The 23,143-nt window shown below is 36.5% G+C and overlaps 3 protein-coding genes across 9 annotated transcripts; 2 read left to right on the forward strand and 1 right to left on the reverse strand.

Moving 5' to 3' along the window:
* The first annotated feature begins 56 nt into the window (after positions 1 to 56).
* On the forward strand, positions 57 to 1,263 carry LOC105689346 (isochorismatase domain-containing protein 2-like). Its single transcript, XM_012406261.3, has 4 exons — positions 57 to 356; positions 438 to 581; positions 662 to 847; positions 931 to 1,263. Exons 1-4 carry the CDS (start codon positions 228 to 230, stop codon positions 1,081 to 1,083), a joined length of 612 nt encoding a protein of 203 aa, XP_012261684.1. The 5' UTR covers positions 57 to 227; the 3' UTR covers positions 1,084 to 1,263.
* A 254-nt stretch (positions 1,264 to 1,517) lies between these two features.
* LOC105689379 lies at positions 1,518 to 3,547 on the forward strand. 6 transcript variants are annotated; one of them, XM_048650375.1, is made up of 3 exons: positions 1,518 to 1,723; positions 2,152 to 2,445; positions 3,217 to 3,547. In XM_048650375.1, exons 2-3 carry the CDS (start codon positions 2,154 to 2,156, stop codon positions 3,309 to 3,311), a joined length of 387 nt encoding a protein of 128 aa, XP_048506332.1. In that variant the 5' UTR covers positions 1,518 to 1,723; positions 2,152 to 2,153; the 3' UTR covers positions 3,312 to 3,547. The 6 variants fall into 6 exon arrangements, with proteins under 6 accessions (XP_048506332.1, XP_012261773.2, XP_012261774.2 ...); XM_012406350.3 differs by having other exon boundaries at positions 1,519 to 1,816; positions 2,108 to 2,445; XM_012406351.3 differs by having other exon boundaries at positions 1,520 to 1,723; positions 2,108 to 2,445.
* A 980-nt stretch (positions 3,548 to 4,527) lies between these two features.
* On the reverse strand, positions 4,528 to 22,973 carry LOC105689377 (transcription factor CP2-like protein 1). 2 transcript variants are annotated; one of them, XM_012406347.3, is made up of 12 exons: positions 22,088 to 22,973; positions 21,711 to 22,026; positions 19,249 to 19,393; positions 14,303 to 14,383; positions 12,851 to 13,093; positions 12,492 to 12,636; positions 12,196 to 12,408; positions 11,158 to 11,406; positions 10,984 to 11,066; positions 6,982 to 7,174; positions 6,401 to 6,860; positions 4,528 to 6,283 (listed from the first exon to the last, which is right to left on the reverse strand). In XM_012406347.3, exons 1-12 carry the CDS (start codon positions 22,211 to 22,213, stop codon positions 6,234 to 6,236), a joined length of 2,304 nt encoding a protein of 767 aa, XP_012261770.2. In that variant the 5' UTR covers positions 22,214 to 22,973; the 3' UTR covers positions 4,528 to 6,233. The 2 variants fall into 2 exon arrangements, with proteins under 2 accessions (XP_012261770.2, XP_048506316.1); XM_048650359.1 differs by lacking the exons at positions 21,711 to 22,026; positions 22,088 to 22,973 and adding an exon at positions 19,663 to 20,001.
* Positions 22,974 to 23,143: the final 170 nt, after the last annotated feature.

A 23,143-nucleotide genomic window follows, 5' to 3' on the forward strand; every position in this document is an offset into this window, starting at 1 on the left:
ACGCTGCTGCCCTCATCGATTAAACGGCTGGGCTTAAACTATTTTTTAGACTTAAGAATTATTTTCGTCGTCTGCTCGAGGGCTTGTCATTCGTGACATTGCTTGATTACATAATGTCATCATAAAGTAAAGTCATTTAGTCGATATAAGGAATTATAACTTGTCGTGTAATACGTACGCATAATTTGAACTTCAGTTAGCGTTACATTTTAAATAATTTCACAACGATGGCTGTCAGCGCGACAAAAGTAATTTTGCGCCAGGGAAAAACGGCTCTATTCGTTTGCGATGTACAGAGTAAATTTGAAAAGATAATATCCGAGTTTGACAAGATGATAGTTAACTCTTCAAAGCTGGTAAAGCAAATTATAATCTATTTCTTTGATTTCTATGAAAACTTCATGTATCGTTCAGTTTTCGTTTATTTTCTGCCCCAGGTAAATGGTCTCAAACTGCTGGATACACCCATCCTTGTAACGGAGCAGAATCCTAAAGCTTTAGGTAACACGGTTCCCCAGCTGGATCTTTCTGGAGCAAAGGGGCCGTTCTCAAAAACCCAATTCAGCATGTATACTGAGGAGGTAACAACAATCTACATATATAGTCCCAACTACAAGAATTTTACTCCATTATTCATTTTCAAATTCCTCTTATTCTCCAGGTTTCAAAAGAGCTCTCTACGTTGTGCGCGGGTGGACCTCCAGATTCGATACTCTTGATAGGAATCGAATGCCACATTTGTGTGGAGCAAACTGCACTGGATCTAATTGCAAATGGTTTTCAAGTTCATACGGTAGCCGATTGCTGCTCTTCTCGCACGCAAGAAGATAGGTTATTGGCTTTAGAGGTAATTTTCAAGTTGTTTGCAGTATAAATCTTTTCAAACTATCTCGTATTTTTGTTTTCATTGCCTTTTGTATTACATTACAGAGGATGAAGCAATTTGGTTGCCACATAACAACGTCTGAGAATGTTCTCTTCAAGCTACTGGGTAACGCAAACCATCCAAAGTTCAAAGACATTTCTCGTCTTGTAAGAACTCCTTCGGTTTACACGGGATTGGTACCACTCGCAAAGATTTAGTTTAAGGAAATCATGTTTTATTTTGAATATAAAAATTATACAGGGTATTTTGAAATTGGGATGCCGCGTATATCTAGATTAAGGAGTGAATAACGTGTAAATATAATTATTGTGATATTTTATAAAATATGTGCGGATATTATGGAAAAAAAAACAATACAAATAATATTTTACAATTTATTCTATGTTGAATTATTTATTACCTCCAAACCGTAAAGAAACACGATTTTTGAATCTCCATTGATTTTTGGCTGTCGGAGAAAAAAAAACGATTTCCAAAATAATTTGCAAAATGGAAGCCTAGTTATTGCGATGCGCCTTCCACATCTGCTTCCCCTCAAGACGGCATCGAACTCGCCACATGACGAATGGCAGCGTGTTGACCTACACGTTGGAAGTTAAATAACCGGTGCTTCGATGCCAGCAAACGGTACAGCTCTGACACGTCACCAACAGCATTAAATAAATAGCTGCCAATAATTACGAGCAATTCTTAGCTAGTGGTTAGCTTATATTCGTAACTCGTTAAAATTCTAGATAATCTTGAGCTAAAGATGATGACTACAGAGTCTCCTGTTTAGTCGCTCGTGATAATTAATTGATAACACCAGGCGCAGATACTCCAGCTATCTTGAGTCAAGTACGTAAACGATTTTAGTTAAGTTTTTACGAACGCTACACTACAGCTGCGGTTGAATTTTTATTTTAATTCAGTGAAAGTAACGCGCTAAAGGTACAACACTTGACTTTTACCTATACATATAGGTCCACAAAATTATTTGATATCAGAGGGGGTTTTTCTTAAAGTGACAATTACTATGTTAACACAATGTCATTCACGATAACATATGGATAGTTATTGTGTACGTCAGTTAATATATACCAGGTTATTGTTCAACGGATAATGACTGAAACCAGTTGTTGACACCGATCCCTATATTCGATACATAGTCATAATAGTAATATATATCTTTAATCATTTTATAAACAATCAATTAAGATACCGTTTAACATTGTTCTGCAGACTCAACGATTATATCGAAATGGATCTTCTTTATGGTCTTCAAGGAATGACTGCAGCATCGGACGAAGATGCCGTTGTAGAGGATGAACCCGCAGCGGGTAATTTAGGCGGAGATTTGGGTATGGATCCATCGAAACTTCCATCACCGGCGGAACTTCTAAAAATGCTGGATGGAATGTCCGGTCTCAGCGATGAGGACAGAGAATCTCTGAGAAAAGATCTTTTGCAAAACGTCGAAAACGGCAATGATTACGCAAGACTACCACCTCCTTCAGAACCGTTCACCTCACAGGCGCTAATACTTCTGGGATTACTTGCTGTGATCGCTTTAATTTTTGGTAATTTGACTACACAAAAAAAAAATTATGCATAGTTGTTTGCAAGCTTTTTTTTAATTTCTGTCTATTCTGCGGAATTTTTGCACTCGTTACGCTTATTTGGTAGACTTACAGATCTACATATATTGTATATTGAACAATACATCTACATGGTAGAACCTACTGCAGGTGTTCGTACCGTAAAAATTATCGTGGTTTCAAATAATCAGTGCAGCCGATAACATATTGTGTATCTAATCCGTTGCTTAGTTTGCTTCTTAAAGATAAATTATTACTTTTCCATAATCGGCACCAGTTGAGTGTCAAGGGTTTCGGCGCAACAATCGATAGCTCCGAGAGTGTAACGGTGCCGATCGAATAGTTCAAATACAATCCTACGAAAAAAAAACCTAACATTAAGTGAAATTATAAAAAATGGCTGAACTTCTGCAAAAGTTGAAAGATGAATTAAAGCTTAGCCCGGATTTAGAAGAAAAACTTTCGTCCATGATCAATAACTTTCAGTCACTTGATAGCACGGAAAAAGCTGAATTTTTACAAAATGCTAGAGAAACCTTAAGAGAATCTTTAACCACATACCGAGGCGGAATGACCGCTATAAATTTTTGGAGATTCACTCAATCCTACAGCTTATTAATAACTGCTATAATTTTAGTTACTTTTATTTTGGGTATGGAAAACGCATTTTTTTTAACCGTTAATTTTATCTGTTCTTAATGTGAAAACGCAAATTTCGGCCATTCTCTTCTCTCAACATTGTGTTTGTTTTAGTATTCTTTGGATATAAGCTCTACAAGAGTCTCGTCGAAAGGGAGCAGAAGAGGGAGATGAAACGGTTGCAGAGGCAGATGAAAAAGAAGAAGTGAGACTTCATGTAATTCAAACCCGCAATGTTCGCACAACCTTAGAAATCACATTCAAATTCTAAGCGATTCATATTGTCGAACTAACACCTACTAAACTAAATTATCAAAAATAATATTTCAATCACGTATCCGAAAGTTCAGAAAAAACCGAATTTGTCATGAAACTTACAAATGTTCAATAAATAGAATAAGCGAGGATTTTATTTTTTAAATAAATGATTTATTATTTCATCATTGTTATGACTACATGTTTCGTATTGTATATACATATGGTAAATATATAATATGTTATATACGTATAGGGTAAGGTTGCTTAAGTCGTACCCGGCAATATATCTCGTCTAATTCAACAATTCGAATTCGTTGGTGCGATTTTTACAAATTGTGACATCTGGTGTCGTTAACCTCAACTATTTAGTCGAGCAAGCCAACGTGAATGAGTGGATCCCCGGCCGGCTTCGTGGTGCTTCGAGATCAAAAAGTAAGTTTTTGAACAGTTTTCATGAAAATTTCTGAGTTATTGGTAAGCTTTTTATGGCAGGAATGTAATTCTTACCTTTTTTTTTCTTTGTTAACATCTATTTTCAATACTTATCTGGCAATCGTTTAGGCATACTCAAACCGAGCTTTTTTAGGTTATGTCGGTAGTTTTAGCGTTGAGTAACTATATTTTATAGTTACTCAATAGTTTTAGCATTGAGAATAGATTACTCCGATTACCCTATTAACTATTCTCAATGGTTTTAGTTTCAAACTTAGAAGGTTCTGCTGCTTAAGTCGTAGCTGCGCAAAATTCCTTATTCGTACCAATACGACTTAGGTATTGAGAAAATTGTTCAATAATTTACTTAACTTTTTATCAGGTAATAAATATGGCGAAGAGAAAGTATAATAATTGTATTTTCTATGTGTTGTTTACTTAGTAATTAGGTTCGATTCTGTAACTAGTACAAAAAAAAAAATGTTTTAAGTTGATCTCAGACTGAATTATTTGCAATTTTTTAGTTATTCATTTAGTATTTCTTCATGTAGCTTATTACGTTCTCACTGAAGTCTATTGTCTAAATACGACTAACGCTATAGGTGGTAAGTCAACGACTCGGCGTCTTAATCGAACCGTGTATTTTTGGAAAACGTTAAAATACCTAGTTGGATAAAAGATTTTCAAGTTTCTATATTTGTTTATTGAACGGAAACTAGATAAAGATTCAGTAGATGCAGAATATTTTGTTTTATTTCAATTGTAGTGAATATTACAATATCATTTCCTTAGGGGGTACGACTTAAGCAACCTTACCCTATGTAATACGTATAATTGGATTTACTTTGTATAAGGCACCATTTTGTAATTTTATACATCTATATATTTCTATATTCAATTGCTACGCGAATATCTCTTTCTGGAATCTCAATCTTTGCTACATGAAAAAAAAATTAGTAAGAATAGTCTCAATTTACGTAATAATAGTACAATTATGCAACAAGGGAATAAAGCTGCTGTTTATTCCCGCGGACGATTGTACTGCCCGAGAAAAATTCCTGAGGGTGAGTTTAGTATTCACTCGAGGGAATTTTCGGGAGAGCAGTAAGTCCGAGGGAATGATTAGTTTTATTTCTGCGCTGCATATAGGACTTTATTCCCGACTCGACTGTAAAGACCACTTTTCGTCCCGCATTTGCGGGAGTAAAAGTACTTTTCGTTCCACTAATTCACTTTTTGTGCCGCAAATTTACTTTTCTTCGTAAAATGCGGGAGGAAAGTATCGTAAGAAATCAGATACAACTTTAGTCCCGCCTTTCAGGTCAAACGGTCAACGGTTGAGTCGGAAATAAAGTTGATTTTCACTGTTATAACTTTCATCCCTTAAAATATTTTTTATCGAGACAAACAGTCCAGATTTTAATTACCTATTATCCTCTGCGTACATTAACTATACATGTGTATACTTATTATCATGATGTGTACGCAAAGAAAGCACCAAATCAGCGTCAAATTTTCTGACCCGTAAAGTAAACTGGAAGATATGCATACCTAGTTAGGCTGGAATAATATGTTCAAGCTCAAAAAATAGTTTTTTTTTTTCATAAATATTTCGCGTATAGTTGAAGCGTATAATCTGGTATATCTAGAATAATAAATTTTGCAGGTAAAATATTCTTACTAGAAATTACAATTTGTTTACATCAAAGATTATAGATTTTCAAACTAGATATTAGCCTTTGAAATTGTAAATCAAACGTTTACGTTTGCCATCCCCAACGTTTTCTCTTCTCATTTTTATCACGAACATTTCGGTTGCTGGCAACAGAAGAAAAGTTCATTATCAATCTTGCGGAACTATTACCGCTCCTTACCACCATTGAAGTATCGTTTTTTATCTGATTTCTTCGAATAATTTCTTTCTTTTAACCCGAAAGAAAAACAAAATAATTATTAAATAAAACAAAGCTGCCAATACTAAGAAAATTCGCATGCTAGAATACAATAGTTTTCTTTGTAAAATAAAGGGTCGCGACGAAGAGACATGATTCTTGCTAGTATTTTCTGTCTTCCATTGCTTTTAAAGTGATGACTTTGTGATTATTCCTTGAACTTCAACCTTCTTCAGAACGTTGACAACCTAGTCCTATAGATCCACCTATTTTGACAATCGACGTATATCCATTGTGATGTAGCACCATTTCCGGTGTTGTAATTGTGTGTGAGATATTGTTTTGTATTTTTTCTGCTTCATGCATTTGGAAATCTTTGATCATCTCTTCTTCATTTAAACGTGATCCTGGTCTCGATGCAATCATCTTTTACTCCCGTTTGCCTATATGACATCGAGTTTCTGATACGTGTTTGTTCGTTCTTTGTTCCTGTTTGTTTTAATCCGTCGGGTTCGTTAGGGTTGAATTAACGAACCAACTAGCGTCCCGTCAACGCGTTGAAGGTTTAAGGATTAATTTATAACGATCACTTTTCGCATCTGAAAAAAAAAATTGCAAACAAAAAAACTAAATAAAAATCATAGAACAAACGTGAGCTTGTATGCCGATCAGTTCAGAGACATGTATTTTGAATGGGGGGAAAACATGAAGCTCACCTTTGATTACTTCTATAATGTACATGCTTTCGTCTTTCATGTTAGCGACAAGCTCGTCGGTAACTAAAACGTGGATTCCTTGGGGCCCTAAAAGAACAACGGAATGTAGTTGATCCTGAGGAGGTCCTAGGGCCCCAAGAGCTGCGTAGAGTTTTGCACCCAATGCGTTGCTGGTCAGACTGTCGAGATAAACTGCTCTCCATAACGATCCGCTACCCTCCGCCGAAAAGTAGAGTGTCAAACGGGGGGCTGGGGCCTTCGAATGAAGGGCGTTGAACAGACGGATACCGTCAACGAGACCGCAAATTTGTATCAAATCGTCTCTCGATAAACGAAGGATATCTGCCGCCGAAAAACTTGAAAAGGTTGATTCGAACGAGTGGAAACGACCTGCTCGTAACCAGCTGCTCGTTTGTGCGGTGTTTGCGTCCGGAGAAAGGGAAGTTGGTACGGTAATAGCCTGATTTTTAAAAGGGCATCAGTGTTTTTTTTTGTCTCCTCGCTCTACGTGATTAATTGAAAGAGTCCCTAGGAACTCTGATGAGAGGTGTTCATCATTATTTCGCTAATAATTTACTCACGTTGAGGATGGCGCAGGATTGTTCAGGTACAACCGTGACCGGCGATGAAACTGACGAGGGCGGAGTTATGGCCTCCTTTGCCGTTTCCGGATTTAAAACGACCGGTAAAACAACGGAGGAAGTTACCGAAAGCGGAAGTGGTCCAGCAACCGGTGATGAACTTCCACTCATCACTGCCCGGCTCTGAGGTGTTCTGCGAAATGAAAATAAGGAAAGTAAAGACAGGGGAAAAACGAAATATTGGCTGCGCTGAATTCGTCGTTCGATTAAGATAAACCGATTATTCATCATCATTTCCCCCCTTACATTGCGACAGCTCTGAGCGTGAACGTGCATTTCGGGGGTCCGTTATTCACGCCGATTCTTTTTATTGCATTTCTTGTTCTCCTCAACGTCAATCCGACCAGTCCGCCTCTCCAATTTCTACCAAATCCTTGCGAATGTCTTCTACCATCGGGAAGAGCATGTACAAATCTGGCTACAACTTCGATTCCCGAAGCACCACCTCTTATAGTTACTTCGTGTTCGATCAAATATAATCCCGCAGAATCACCAGCCCCACGACGTACCCCCCATCGACTTCGGAGGTCGGATGGCAAGAATGATTTCTGCATTGTGCTTATATTTTATTTATCTTCTTGTTTAATGAATATTATTATTTTGTTAAACACAGTATTCGTTGGGATCTTTATATTTCTTTTTTAAAATATAATCTTTCCAAGATTATAATTCACGGATCATGAATGAAACTAGGCGCGAAGTATCAGCTATATACCACGTAGCGGTGTATGAAATGATGATAATCGCCTCTATGAATTCATTCAATTCGTGGGCGTCAACGCCCTGCAAACGTTGCTTCAAATTACTGTTACTATATATGAAGCTTCGTCAACTAGTGCAGTATAGAAATAGCGTAATCTATCCTGCAGTCCAATATGCAGCGGCTGTTGCAGCAGCATCTAGAGTTATAAAAACGGTTGAACGAAGCGAGGGGGAATCAGAAGGTTGATGTAACCCGAGTAAAGAAATATCTCTACGACCAGCCCCTCTCTCTTTTTCTCGAGCTCTTTATCAATTGTCACCAATTAGGCCGTTGCCTTCTGGCCCTGGTGCATTATTAGTACCATCACAAACAGCATCAGCGGGATGATCGTGGCATGACAAGCTATAAAGTTTCTTTCACTAATTTGTTTGTTCTCGTATATTGCGCTGCACAATGATCTGGTAAACGAAACGATGCAGAACCCGTTGAAAAGATCTTGAATAACAAGAATAACTACAAAACGTTACCGTTTCTATGATGTGCGCTGCACTAATTTCATTTGATAATCTTTAAAGATGAGAGAAAAATCTCTATCTTCAAATCGATAATTTAGTGCAGAATTTTTTTCAGAATCAGTCGCAATATCCGTGGCGAATCCTTCGTATTATCGTTTCATCATTCGAAACAAACAAAACGATGGGATTCTGGTTTGGTTCGGTTCGGTTCAAGGTAAATTTTACTCTGAAGGTTACTGTACGATCCGTCCTCGACTGTATATCTACGGCAATCACAGCAGACGTTACACGTCCGCTTTGATCCGGATATCGCCCGATTTTCTTCTTCAATTATTGATAAATGAAACTTTTCTCCGCCTCGCTTCTTTATATTGATAAAAATTCCCTCTCTTTATATTAACAGGAAATAACGATTTTTCCAACGATCAGGGAGGTGTCGTAGATTTTGACGAGTAAGAAACGCAATGAGCCATGAATAATAACTAAATCTTCATTTCGCTGATTTTCTTTTTCTTTTTTCATCAAACTTTCGTTCGTTGCAAATACGCCCTCTTTATATTATGTCCTTTGGATATTTCTCGGTGTTTCATGCGATAGTATATTGCGGGGTGTATTATTAAACCGCCTTTGGCATCAGCTTTTTGGCGGCTTAACTGCTCGTCATCTGAGGAGGTGATCCTGACGGAAGAGAAGAGCGTCACAATTGCTGTAGTTCTCCAGTTTTAGGCCGTTGAAAACTGTTAAATTTTCTGAATAGTCTCTCTTAATTTCCGGTTTAATATTAATTGCCATAGGCGCCAGTTCGGAAGTTGATTTATTTTTTGTGCAAAACGGAACTGATTGTGAGTAGCTGGAAAAAATGGTAATGCGAAGAAGTCGTAGAGAAGCGTCTGAAGTCGTTGATATCGAATTGGGCATTCCAACGGCGGTGTGGATCAAACCAGGGGTGAATAATATCCGTTTCGCTTCTTCTATGCAAAACGACGACAGCGTTCAAAATTTTTGTTTATACTCAATCCAGTTATTTTTAGAAAATTCTTTTTATCTCATTTAGGCTCCAAATTTTAGCACAGAAAAATCTGAGGATACTAATTATTATTGTCATTAATAATATTATTATTGGAGTTGGTGTTTTTGTTTTCAATATCGCAACTTATGGGCTTTATTGACCTGATAACGATCCAGCATCGATTTAGCAGGTTAAATTGAACGGCTTAAACGAAAACGTTGCGGTTGGATTGTTATTACTGTTATTGTAAACCAAAATATTCCTCTTTGACACATTTATACAAAAGCAAGCATATTATTCGTATCTCACTTTTCTCAACGTTGTAAAATATGTATAATATGCATTTGTACGGTTCAAATTACGTAATTTTCTGTCAATCGATCGATTACTTTTTCCCTCGGTCAGCGTTTCAATATTCCTTTTCTTGATTATCGATACTTGGTCGATGAATGATCCGTTAAAAAATTATCGTGTTTTATCTTATTAGCACTGTTTTATCACGTTTTTTTTAGTGTAATTATATTCACTCCAGTAGAACAAACGCGTTTACAACGCGTTATTATTTGAAAAGTAAAAAGTACTTGCTAACGGTGGATCATGGCTGAGGATTGATTATCGAGTCGAATACTGCTCAAAAAGTTATCGTTCTGCTTTTTTTTTTATCAAAATAAGTATACGTGTGTATATCTATAGGTGAATGGTTATATAATTTGGATAAATAATTGTTATAATTTCGAAATGGAGAGAAATTAAAGATTCTTGGCTATCGGATCATATTTCAAATTGATCGATGGATTAATTGGTTGATTATAACAAACGTATTTTCACGATGTCGCGATGGTTTATCGAACTTTGTAAAATACGGAAGTGTTCGGTTAAATAAATTTTCAAAGGAAGAAAGTGAATCGCTCCTCACGGCGTCAGAACTTAATTCTGTTTGAGCCTCCGTTACGCTGTGTTGTCATATCCCCTCCACTAGATTACACCGGTTAAAGCCAGTTAATACCCCCACGCCTTCTTTTTCCGACTATACAGGACCACATTGGCAACGTTGCATAATCATAATAACACAGTACTAATTGTAAGTAAACCTCATACGACACATGAACGTACCTATATACCATGTATGTAAGTACATACATACCTCTGACAATAGGTATAGTTTTATAAATATCACACTAGAACACCTACGTGATTTTTTCTTACTCAAATTCTTGATTGGTCTAATTTTTTTTTTTTTTTTTTTGTTTTTCTGCAAGTGTCGAAATTCATATCTACATAGTCAAAAAATACGCAACCTGAATGTACAAAGCTTTTGACCTCGTAAAGTTCTTGGAAATACGTACATATGTAACACGTAAATAACATGCATCTATACTTATATCGCCCCGTAGATTTGGCCCACTTAATTAAATAAGTGCGTCGAGAGAAGACAATTATTAACAATGGATGGCTATATTTGGCTGGGCTCGGTTCGTTCAAATAGGATATATCCGGATTCTGTCGGTGCAGATAATTTAAAAGATTTCGTCGTTTGATCAGCTGCCGTTGTTACTGAGGATGCGAGAATTCAGTCGGCGTGATTTTCAATTATATGAGAATCACGGTCTCGAAACTGTTTCTCCCGCACCCGATTCATTTTTAATAAAACGTTGTTTATGTTTCAATTTTTTTCGTACGAAATTATTATTTTTTTTTTCTATCATTGTACTCACATTGCGTCGCTCGGTGCAAATGGACTGCCTGCATCATTCTGCCCGTCCACAAGATTAGGCGCCGATAAACAGTCTAGTGGAATCTGTAGCAAATTAATCAATCGTTGGGATTCAGTAATTAATATTCGAACGTCAACGAAACGAATGTAATTCGAATGAAAATTGAATATTTACGTCAGATAATACGGTGCAGTCGTAGCTGGGTTGGTATTTGTCTTGTTCGTGGGGCGGACGTCTAAGGACCTTATCTCGATCTTGCTTGTGCTTGCGATCTGCTCCTTTTAGTTTGAAGACTTTGGCTTGGCAGGATGCGGCATGAAGCAGAGAACCTCCTGCTAGCCTAGTCTCCACCTGAATTCGAAACGGAACACCTTTCTCACCACCATGTTTTTTTGGGGTGAATTCGGTGCTGATACAATTCACCTGGAATAGAAATTGTAAAATAAATGCTACAATAAAATTTATTGCGTTGCAATCGCTGAGAAAAACAAAAGATCGCAAAAATTATGCTATAGAGGATAGATGTAGATCTGCACGTAGTCGCAGAATTTACAAATGAAAGTTTTTCAGATCAGAGCAGAGGAAAGAATCCGTTGAAATTGGCATATGAGCAGAATTTAAAATAAACATAGCGCGTGAACAGATATGGAATTACAACAAAGATAAAAAATGTTGGTAATGCCGAAAGCCTTACTCAACGGCGGGTACTGCCACTTTTATTTCATGTGGCACTCGCGCACATTGCGTTGTTCGAAATAGTTATTAGTGCCGTCACTATTGAGGGGGGAATAATTGCTTTCGCTTAGATAAAAGACTCTTCGATATTTATATCACGTCTGTTGAAGGCTTCATAAAAAAAAAATCCGAGATATCAAATTCGTACTTTAAAACTTGCGCTCCTCCGCTTACGAAATATGTGTTGTTTTTTTGTTTTTTTTTTGTCATTTAAAATAACACACAAAAACATATCTTTCGGTCTTGTGATCGACATATCGCTGGTCTTAATCGATTTGTACCAGCATGTTTCGACGCGATAACGATTAACGTGCACATCACGCAAATAGCCCTTGACTTTATCACGGCCTTTATTATACCACGTCGCGACACTTTTTCTTTCCCCTTAATTTTTTTAAATAGAAACTTCGATTTCAATTACCCACTTATTTAAACGTGTTTTTTGACATTTTTTTGGTTGTTTCTCTCACTCCTTACCTTGATATAGACGCCGACCTCTTTGGTGGGGTCCCACATAAATTCTACGACGTTGCTCGACGGCGATGGTTGTCGAACATCGACGGTTCCGTAGCTCAAGGGAATATCAACTTCTAGCAATCGTTCACCGGGTCTTGTTCTTTGCCAAGCGATCATTTGTTCTCGTTCCGTGTACTGGAGTCTACGTTCGTGAAAACAAATTCTTATCGACGACTGAAACAAACGGGAAACGAGCCGGAAATAAAAAAAAAAAGGTTTTTTAGCTTCTCAGATTCATACAATCCTATAATAATCACCTTCAACAATTTTCCACGATACGCTGAAAGGTCACCCAGCTTCTTCAATTTGATTTCATAGGATTGACCTTGATTAAGATAAGTCAAAGTTTCTTCGTTCACTTTAGTCGCTATGCTGGTAGCTGCAGCAAGAACGTACTGAAATCTGTAACACACGGTTAATTAAACAAAAATAAATTAATCGTACACAAATAAATTAATGCGTCAATGAAATACCGAAGATCACAAATTGCGAAATGTAACTGGTGAATTAGAAAGGCAAAAGCTGCACATTATTATCAGCGCATAACCGTGAGATAAATAAAAGTATTTCATGGCATAATTATTCCACATATTCGTTGCGTTCGAGGTATACCAACCGGCATTCTTCGTTACATTCGTTGACCTGCTGAGATGAAGATACGTGATTTGCAACCGATGATTGTGTCGAATAATCACTGTCCGAGGGATACAAAAGTTGATGAAGGCTGGCCGTGTTCTGATTCGAAACGTTTTGATTGTTGTTGTTATTGTTGCTGTCAGCTTCCATAACACCGACAATTTGGGAACTTCCATTTCCCCCGGACGAAATGTTGATGGTTCTCTGAGAGACATGATTCAAGCTGCAACAATTTCATCATATTTGAATAAATCAAAAGCAAAACATTCAACGTAATTAGTTATACGTAAAATTATAATTATCGCACGATCAATTATCATCGATGAGACTTACAAGATATTGAACAGTAAATTCGATCTCCCCGAGGTATCAGTTTCGGTGAAATGTCTCATTTCTTTTGGTATCTTTAGGATTTTTTTCCAGGTACGCAAAATGAGAGGAAAGAAGAATAGAATGAAAAATAAATATCGCGTACGTCTTTCTGTACAATATAATAATCTTGACTCTCGTGACTCCGGTGCCGTACTGACGCGCTACTCGATGACTAGTAATTCTTGCTCGAGTATAGTTGCTCGCAGGAGTTGAATTTGTTTCACATCCCTGTAGTTCAACTTACATCGATGATATCGATAAAAAAACCCGATTTTTATGCAAATAAGAGATTACAGAAATCATATATAAATAAACTTCGTTGACGTAATTCACTGCATGCAATTTTCTCGAAAAAAATTTATATGCAATCAATTTCGACGATTTCTCAACAATTGATGCGTGTGTGTGGTATAGGCGTATCAGAAGAAATATTCTTCCGATCTGCAGTAGATTCGCTGCATAATTATTCTTTAAAAGAATAAACGTCAGAACTACAAACTGCCTCCTTATTCAGATATTTAAAACCAAAAAAATAAATCAATTAATCAAATAAAATAAGGCGAATGATCAATCTAGATGATTTTTCTTATAACTTCGAATGAAAATTTTCATAATTTTGTGATATAACCTGCAATACTACTATCTTAAAATAAGACGTCACATTGTGTTTCGACATAGCAAACACACACGCATACCACTTGTAAATGATATAAAAGACGAGTTTTCTATCTACAAACCGAGTATAAAGAGGGAAGGCTGTAATGATAAGTTGCATTTTTTTTCTCTTCAACTATTACCAATTTGAAATTATCACTTACATTCCTATACATGTACGTACATACATACGTCGTACGTAACACTCGTTTATGTGTGAATAACATTTTTCGATTCTAAATTATACTTTATACTTATAGGTTCGCACGTACATATGTATGCTACAAATGTCGTTGTAAATCGGTAGTGCGGAAAAACGCGATAACGATTCTTCAGTTTATTTGTATAATTTAATTTGTATTTGTCGGATGGAATTTTTTTGTTACATTCAAAATTGATAACTTACTTCTGGTTACCGTGATGGTTGTCGGGCGATGGTGCTTCCTGTTTGAAGACTGTTAACGAAGGGAGAGCCAGGAGAGCCTCGCTGAAAGAAAATCAAATATCTCTTCACATAAATAAATTAAGATTATTAAAAAAAGTTACGATAATATTCATTGCAATATACACTCTGATTTTCTTTAATTTTTTTCTCATGTTTTCATTCTTTTCCTTAGACTTTCGAATAGAATTGTTTGCAATATGCGACCTATAGTTGTTGCAAGAATAATTATGCAGATGAGGCTCGTACAATATTATTATATTATAATTCTGTACTCCCAACTATCTGCAGTCAAAGTAAAATAGAAATACACAGATCATTATTTGAGGAGAAAATAAAAACTTGTACCGATAAAAAATATCCATATCGATTGGCTACGGTTTGTTTTTGACTTGGTTTTAATTACAACTAAATCGATTCCAAGAATAATTACAAAATTACCGACACAAGTATGCCTGACATAATTATATGTTACGTGATTTGATTCTTCAGACATAAGTGCCTCGTACGAAAATAAATAGTTAATTAAAATTTGAAGTGAAATTAAAAAAATGAAACAGTGGTTTTTGTTCTGACGATATTCTACTTAACATGAATGATTATTTTTAAATCAAAAACATCGATCTCGGTCGAAATAATCGTATTTGAATACATATGAAATACATATGTATATGTATATGTGTATTCGATATACGTATATTCAAGGTATATAGCGACACTTGACTGACTCGTGGATTCACGCGGTGCGCACGGAAGAGTGCACACGATTAAGTTTCGTCAGTTTGAAACAAGCGCCTGATGAGAACATACGTAACGTTGAATGTTAAATGGGTAAATATGTCTGTAATAAAGTCGTGTGTACTCGTGATCCGTGTAACTACGATTGTAACACACATTGAAAAATCCGGTACGAACCGGATGAATGAGCGCGACTTGATGTCACTCACGAATTCGCAGATTGCTTCTAAGGATCTTCCCGAAGACTCTCAACCATCTATTAATATCGTACCGATATAATATTTCTATTCATATGAAAATACAAGAAATAAATAGAATAATCAACCCCATGATACGCATAAGCGGTTACTCGTAGGCTTTTAATTCTCCATACTCTTGAAAATGAGACAAGTTTTGATATCGCGATACTCATAAACGAAATCTTTCATTTCGGATCCTCGTGAGTTGATAACCAGCCTTACTTTTTTCATGCTGATTACGCACAGTCGACATCGACGTAATTTTCCGGTTTAAGCGGTTCACATCGCGCGTCGGTTCGCATGTAATACTCAACGTAAATTCACGTATGTTGCTGCGCCCTGCCAGTGCAAAATTCACCCTACATTTGATTGTACTCACATACATGTATATGTATATTGGATCACGATTTCCAGTACAAACCTATCATAAATTTTAAATATATTGTACCTTTATATTTTATACTATATATCATATGTAATTATTATACGTTTACGTGGACAAAATGGTCCATTTAACGATCTGCACGTGACCGCTTAACGCCGAATGACGTCCGGAGATTGCAGTTACCGTCTGGTCGAATAATTGTGCTAACAATTTTTGAAGTTCGACATTAATTTTCTCGTAGTAAAGTTGCTAAAAGTTATCGGTAAGAAAAATTTATGCACTTGTAGTAATCGTGGTGTTGAATATTGACAGACTGTATGGTTTTTCAATGGCTCAAATTATATTTTGTCTTTGTTTTTTATCATCGCGACAATCATCGTTTATGTATGATAATTGATGTTTATTCTCGATAGTAATGTAGTCTCGGTGAAATTAGATTAGCCAGTTCCAACCAGATTTTTATTGGGTTCATGTGCACGATACATTTTAATTATAAATGATCTGATCTACAGGCCAGCCCACAGGATCATAGGTCAATAATATAAAATATAATTTCATGCATCAGACGATTACAGTGTATCAGGGTCTTCTAAAAATTACTTTTTTTCTCTTCACGTAATCTGTAATCTTCAACTAATTTCCGAATTCGAAAACAAAAAGTGAGGGCTCGGATTCTGACAATTTTTTAACGATGGAGTTGTTTCACCCAATGTTGGAAAATTTTTTTAAAAATTAAAGTAAACAAAAAAGTTCCGTAACTTGAGGGTTATACATGTAGGAACCTTCGAACACTTTTTTTATTTTTACAAAATCAACCGAGCATTAGAATAAAATGAACAATGATAATAATTTACAATCCGTACGTACTGATAAAGTTTATATCAAAGGGTTTCCGATTCGAGCAGTTAAAAAAAAACATTAGGATATTCGGTACAATTTATGCGTAGGTACCATTGTAGTCGAAGCTATACAATATCGCCGACATAAATTGGAACGTAATCATTAATATCCAATATTATATAAATGGGTACGTTATTGAACCGAAAAGAAGAAGGAGCGAAACACAACGTGTTTACTATGTCCTATACTACAATCTTTTAAAGGTCATTCAATCGTAATGATTAACCGCGAATTAAGTCCAGTCAAATGAATGGGGTATTATATGTATAGAGGGATGTGCAATGTGCATAAATGATTATCAATCCATTGACATACACGCATGTACACTATACATAGGTATATGTAAAAATACCCGTGTTACATGCACAATAAACACCCGACCTCGTGCCAGAAAACAATGAGGACGATTACGAATAAATGAGATAATAACAATGTCGATTGAATGCGAATATGAATACCGGAATCGAGTTCAAACACACGATATTATGCGCCATTATTTGCGGAGTAGTACACATACAAATATGTCTCTCGCTGGTGACCTTTTTCAGACACGTATAACAATTTATGTAATAAGTTTTCTAATAATGTTGACAACCATGCTGATATTTACATCATCTGTCAAATTTTTCAGGCTATCCCGAACTGACATTTTTCTATAAGAAATTTGAATTCACCATAGTAGTAAGACGCGTATATGAAAATTAAACTCACTATCGAGTTAAAGATTGATGCATCATCTCCGCACTATCTTGGTCACGTTTAAATTTAATTTGTACCATTGATAGATCGGTGATAATTGGGCAATTATAGGATTATTAACTCACACGCGATTATATTGATTTCACTGAGAATTAAAAAATAAAAAAGTAATCGTTGTACGAAAAAAATTGCGAAACGGGCGTATAGAACGAAATAACATAGAACAAAATTCAAAGTCGTTACTTTTTTGCAAGATATAATTCGAAAAACCTGTATGCGTGTATATATTCTGGACAATAGCACACGCGTTTCAGAGTCGAAGCGCATTTAATTTGGTCGGCAAAAGTGAGTGGCGGGAAACCTGATTCTCGTTCGACACAACCGCATATACTTTGACGATGGCGAGTACGTTGTACACACACGCACATAAATATACACGTCATACACGTTCACCGTGACTACACGAATAGAATATATCTCTATATAAAATCATACGCAATGAGAAACACGTGAACGTCGTGTATTTATCTTGTCAATTTCCCCTCTCGCCTCTCTCTCTCTCTCTCTCTCTCTCTCTCTCTCTCTCTCTCTCGTATCCCCCATCGTACAGCACGTATAGAGCAACTTGTGATATCGCCAGATCTGGTTTAAACTGCTTTCGTAGCCGCTACTGATATATTTCTTCGTGTTGGTCGGAGACCCCATGACTTCGTGTAGGTATACATAACACAGTTCATAGCGCAGATCGAGATCGAGATATTTTCATTCGCGTATCTGCTGCTCTGGGTAGATACGTGTAAGAAAATGTTCCTACAATGTGAGCGTCTGATAACAAGAACTCGAATAGATGTGTAATCAACACATACCTATTGAGACTTTCCAGATTAACCCAACCAGATTTCAACCCTCAATTTTATTTGTGGGATTTTATTTTGGTTTTTTCCTTCTACAGATAATGATATACTCCTTCAGATACGAGTGAAAAATATGATTATTTTTTAAAAATCATCGAAAGGCCAGGAAATTTCGAGTTGGTTGACTTATTCTAATTTCTTCTGAGATTATGTTGGGGGAAAAAAATTCAAAGTCAATAATCGTCCGATGGGTATCTATACGTATGCACTTTTCAAACACTCTTTTTAGTCTTTATAATCACCCAAAACATTTGGAAACAAATTCATAAAAATGATTGCAATGAGTACACACATGTACGGTACTAGCTGACCCGGTCACGCGTTTCTGTGCCTCAGTTTATAATATATTATTACTATTTTCAAAGGGATCACTAATTTTTCGCAAAATATTTCATAGCCTGTGTTACTCGCTGATACAAGAACTTTCTTGAAGTGACATTTTTTTCAAAATTGGTTCAGTAGTTTTTGAGTTTAGCCGAAGCAAAAAAACGACCAAGTCCTCTCTGTTTGTAATGTTAGTATAGAAGTACAGATGTACATATGTAGATATCAGAGCCTGGTTGAATCAACACGGAATACCCCATGTGTAATTAATTAGACATGAGATGGTAAAGAAGGAAAATTGAATATCGTCGTTAAGCATGTGTTTCGAGTTGCCTATCCTTCGTTCATTCAGGGGATGAAAGCTGCACATAATATTTTCACATTCATTCATGTTGAATATGGTTCGCACCGGAAACCATAACCGGTTCGGAAATAATTCACGCCGGTTATCCCGCCTTCTCATGTTTTACTCTTCAATTGGAACTTGTATTGGAACACACATCGTCGTGCCCTATTATTTCATTCTGAATGAAGCTTGATTGCGATCGAGAAGCAACGTACTGCGCCGCGTCTATTTCATTGAGGTAGATTTCTTTTCCTTCCTCTCTACCGAACCGGGGAGTTTCCTTTATTTAGATGCATCGGCGAAAAAGATTTTCCCGAAGCTAAGAAAGTGGAAAAGTAAATATAAAATGTATTGTACACACATACCTCATATTGTACGAAGCAACTGCAGTAGCCAAATCTGTAGCAGCCAAAGCGGATAATGAGCCATCGAAATCTGCAACCAGATGTTCGGCGAGGTCTTCGACCTGCGTCGACCATCCTTGTCCACCGGAATCGTTGCTCAAAGAACCTGGAATTTGAAATAATTAAAAGATTTTTGAGAGGTAAATTATTTCAGATTTACAAACTGAAATGTTGTCGAAAACGGTGGTCAACGAATAAGATTGTTTGAAAATCTTTCTTCACTTTTGTTGTTTGACATTGAAGAAATATATTTTTATCAACTTGAAATTCTCATTATCAACGTTAACATGGTGCAATAAATATTTTCTTCCTCGGCGTTCTAGATTTCTATACACGGTATACGCGTTATTATTGTAATTTTGTTTTACGTATTACCTTGATAGTTGTAAAATGATTGATGATGACTGAACATATTGTTTAATCTTTTTTTGCCAGGAGTCACAGGGGAATTGTAAGTCTGGTAAGCTTTTGACCTTATCAAATTATTTTTCCGGTTTTTAAAGTCAAAAAACTTTGCCGCATACTTTGATGATTTTTCCACTTCGCACCATTTCATTTTAATCAATAATCACAGTAATATAATCGCGAATGAATGAACGAATGTATAAATAAATAAGAGAATAAATAAGTAATTAAATAAATAACGACAACGGTAATAAAAATAACTTGAACATTTGATGACGGTGGATATCGTTTTAGCTTGACGATGAGAACTTAATTTTATGACTGTTCCGCTGAAATTATATCGTTAAAGTAAAGTCGAGTTCACTGTCGATCATTGAGAAACACGGATACGCTAATCTCTGTAACTACCACGCTATAAGTTGCTAGAGTTATCGCGCGAACCGACCACGTGGGTATATAATGGCGTCAAAACTGAATGAGATCAAAAGTTACTTTCTAGCTATGGCTATGAGAATTTATAATAATCGCATCGCGACACGCGCCAATTACGCCAATAGACGTTATAACAATTTTCTTCGAATGTAATATTTTGTAAATATCATAATTGCAGGACCACTAGATTATCAGTGAATATTCAATTTCGTTTGTTTTTTTTTTTTTTTTTTTCTTGTTCAAGTAAGTGTCACCACGGAATAGAAAACTAATTTAAAAAAAAAAATCAAAAAGAAATCCAAAGTTCGAGAAATCGATAGGACGTACGCATAGAATTTTTTTCCCCTGCATTAGACACGCGGTGACTACGACCGTGGGAAGGTCGGCAGACATCGACCCCGCAATTTTTTTCATCTCTGTTTCTTTCTCTCCCCATCGCCGGAATAGGGATCATTTAACAATCTAATCAACCACCACATAATGTCGACTGGCAATGCCGATCGACTGGTCGCAGTTTATTATTAGGTACTTCGGAGATTGTCCATAGTGGAGATTCCAAACTAGATTCTCTGCAAACGTCAAACGGAAATGTACTGATAAGATTCTGCAAGGTATGCGAATGTAATCGAATTCAATCAATCTTTCTACGACCTAGAAAATTATCGGACGAGTTTACTTTTGCCCTACGGGGTTACCGGACTCGCGTAAGAGCTCGTGGACCGCCTTAATATACTGGTAAGTGATGTCTGCGGAAAGGAAGTGAGCAATTTCAGACGCTCGTTTGATCAAGCTTTTGTACCAATCCAGAATATACATACCTTTATATGTATGTATTCATGTATGTACACACGTATGTACGTATTTGCATACGTCTATACTTACTTACCGGTCCTTATCGCATACAGAAGCGCTACATACATGGAATGAAGGAGATGTTCGCGATTATTCTAGACCAGTAAGTACTAAAAAAAAAAAATCTGAACCATCGTAGAGTTGGAAAAAAAAAACCCGTTAATATCCAATTAAGTTTCAACATTCTAAGACACAACCGTCTCAACAAGAAATTTTTCGCTAGGGGCTTTCGCGGTGTCCTCAAAGTCAGTTACAAATTATTTAGAAAGTATTTTATGATTACACACGTTTAAGCTGTTTAGAAACATTGAAACAATGGTTATTGATACGAAACCAATATCACGGAGCAGGGTGTATTGCAATGAAGTTTATTGTTAGTTAGGGCAGTACGTGGCTTAGCAATTTTCGATGTTGCATCTATCACAACTCGTCTTTTATCTCGTGTCTATTCGGCGTAGACTAGTTTATCGTAAGTTATGGTGTCCAGTGTGGCGCTCATTGTTAGTCGTGATCAGGAAATTGACGATTGACCTCCGCTATGAATTGAAAATGACGCGACGTCCTCACGCGAATTATTCACATACGACTCGATCGCTATCCCCCAACTACCGATAAAAAGAAAACCAAACTCCATCTGCACATATGCGTGAATATGCGTGTATAAGTGTATAATAAACGAAAGTGAAAACAGAACCAAAAAAAGAAATCAATAAATAATATTTTTATACGCTTACCATCTTTTTTCACAATTTTTCTTTCATGATCAGCAGCAGAAATCTGTTGAATCGATTCGCCGGGTCTTCGTTTGAGCGAATTTTGATACTGCGCTCTTTGTTGTTGAGATTTGTTATCGTTTTCATTTCTCGGTGTGGATATTACAGAAGAATTTTGAAATTCCTGCGGGGATGAGCTTGTCGAGCGAATAAGCATTGCGGTAGCGGTTGGACCCGGTGAATAATTTTGCGAATCGCTCTTATCCTCCCAATTTATCTGCATGATACCTTGTCCGGGTACCGGACTGTGGTAGCCGTTAAGTGGAATGGTGGCAGCCTGAATAATTTTCGAGTTATTAGAAATAAGAATGGATGGCGAAAATTTATTCGTTACTTACTTGTTGTACTGACGTTTCCTGATTCGGTGACATTTCCTGGTAGGTAGGTGAAGACGAATTTTCAAGCCACATCGTATCGTTCAAAGTCTCGCCAGTCCCGCCTTCCAAATTCAGATGTAACTCCATTCGAAATTTTTTCTTTTTTGCCGATAATTACCCTTAGATTTATGTTTAAATGATTACTTTATTTATTAATATTGATCTTTACTGTTTTTCTCGCGGATTTCGATTTTAATTTTTGCGAACGAGAACAATTGGATTAAAGATGTTCGCGACGCGAATGTCTCGGCGTGTAGTAGTGATTATTTATTTATTTTTTCCACATCGAAACGCTGATTTTCATTTTATTTGAAATTTTCCGAAGTCATCGTCTACGTATTGCCAAAAAATAATCAATGGTACCCTGTTTTTTCCTTTTGTGAAATATCTTGGATTATTTGTCTTTTGCGTTTTCTTTTTTTCTAAATTCTTACCAATTACCGTCCTCTGATTAAAATTTTTTCATTGAGTTCTCTTCTGGTTCTGTACAAGGTTTCCTCAATTTTTCCGTCGTTACATTGGATCGAAACACTTTAACTCGAATTACAGGCCTAGTCGGATAATTTGGTCCTCGTTTTGACTCGTTCAGCTTTTTTTTCTCTTATCTATCGCTGTAGTTTTACTCTATGGAAGCTCTGAACTCCACGGCAGCATTTGTGTTTTCGTTCACGTTTTTCGATGTATTATTTTTATTTTGTTATTTGTTTACTTAAAATTTTTCTCTGTTCTACTGCGCTAACAATGTGCAGGACCTACACGTCCTTTCTAGAATTCTATAGCGACTATTTAATTCTTAATTGATTTTTTTTGTTCGTTTCGTTGAAATTTTCTTCCGTTGGCGATCCTTAGAACATAACGAAAAAACTGTTGTACAACTTTTTGATACCCGTTGTTTCACGTTGACGATGTGTCTCTAGTAGGGCGCAGCCTCGCGATATCGAGGCTAGGAAACGGGCAAATACGCTGAATACGTCCTCGAAAACCATCGCAACTCCTTGGCTTCTTTGCATTTTTGTC

The sequence above is a fragment of the Athalia rosae genome, chromosome 2 (genome assembly GCF_917208135.1).
Source record: "Athalia rosae chromosome 2, iyAthRosa1.1, whole genome shotgun sequence".
NCBI lineage: Eukaryota > Metazoa > Arthropoda > Insecta > Hymenoptera > Athaliidae > Athalia > Athalia rosae.

Excerpts from the sequence above, each read along its gene's own strand:
- LOC105689379 (XM_012406350.3), top strand. The coding sequence starts at position 2,127 with ATGGATCTTCTTTATGGTCTTCAAGGAATGACTGCAGCATCGGACGAA. Across the intron at positions 2,446-3,216 it reads TGTGATCGCTTTAATTTTTG|TATTCTTTGGATATAAGCTC; the intron begins GTAATTTGACTA and ends TGTTTGTTTTAG.
- LOC105689346 (XM_012406261.3), top strand. The coding sequence starts at position 228 with ATGGCTGTCAGCGCGACAAAAGTAATTTTGCGCCAGGGAAAAACGGCT. Across the intron at positions 357-437 it reads TAGTTAACTCTTCAAAGCTG|GTAAATGGTCTCAAACTGCT; the intron begins GTAAAGCAAATT and ends TTTCTGCCCCAG. Across the intron at positions 848-930 it reads ATAGGTTATTGGCTTTAGAG|AGGATGAAGCAATTTGGTTG; the intron begins GTAATTTTCAAG and ends ATTACATTACAG.
- LOC105689377 (XM_012406347.3), bottom strand. The coding sequence starts at position 22,213 with ATGGAGTTACATCTGAATTTGGAAGGCGGGACTGGCGAGACTTTGAAC. Across the intron at positions 13,094-14,302 it reads AACCATCACGGTAACCAGAA|CTTGAATCATGTCTCTCAGA; the intron begins GTAAGTTATCAA and ends AAATTGTTGCAG. Across the intron at positions 7,175-10,983 it reads TTTGCACCGAGCGACGCAAT|AACACCTCAGAGCCGGGCAG; the intron begins GTGAGTACAATG and ends TTCATTTCGCAG.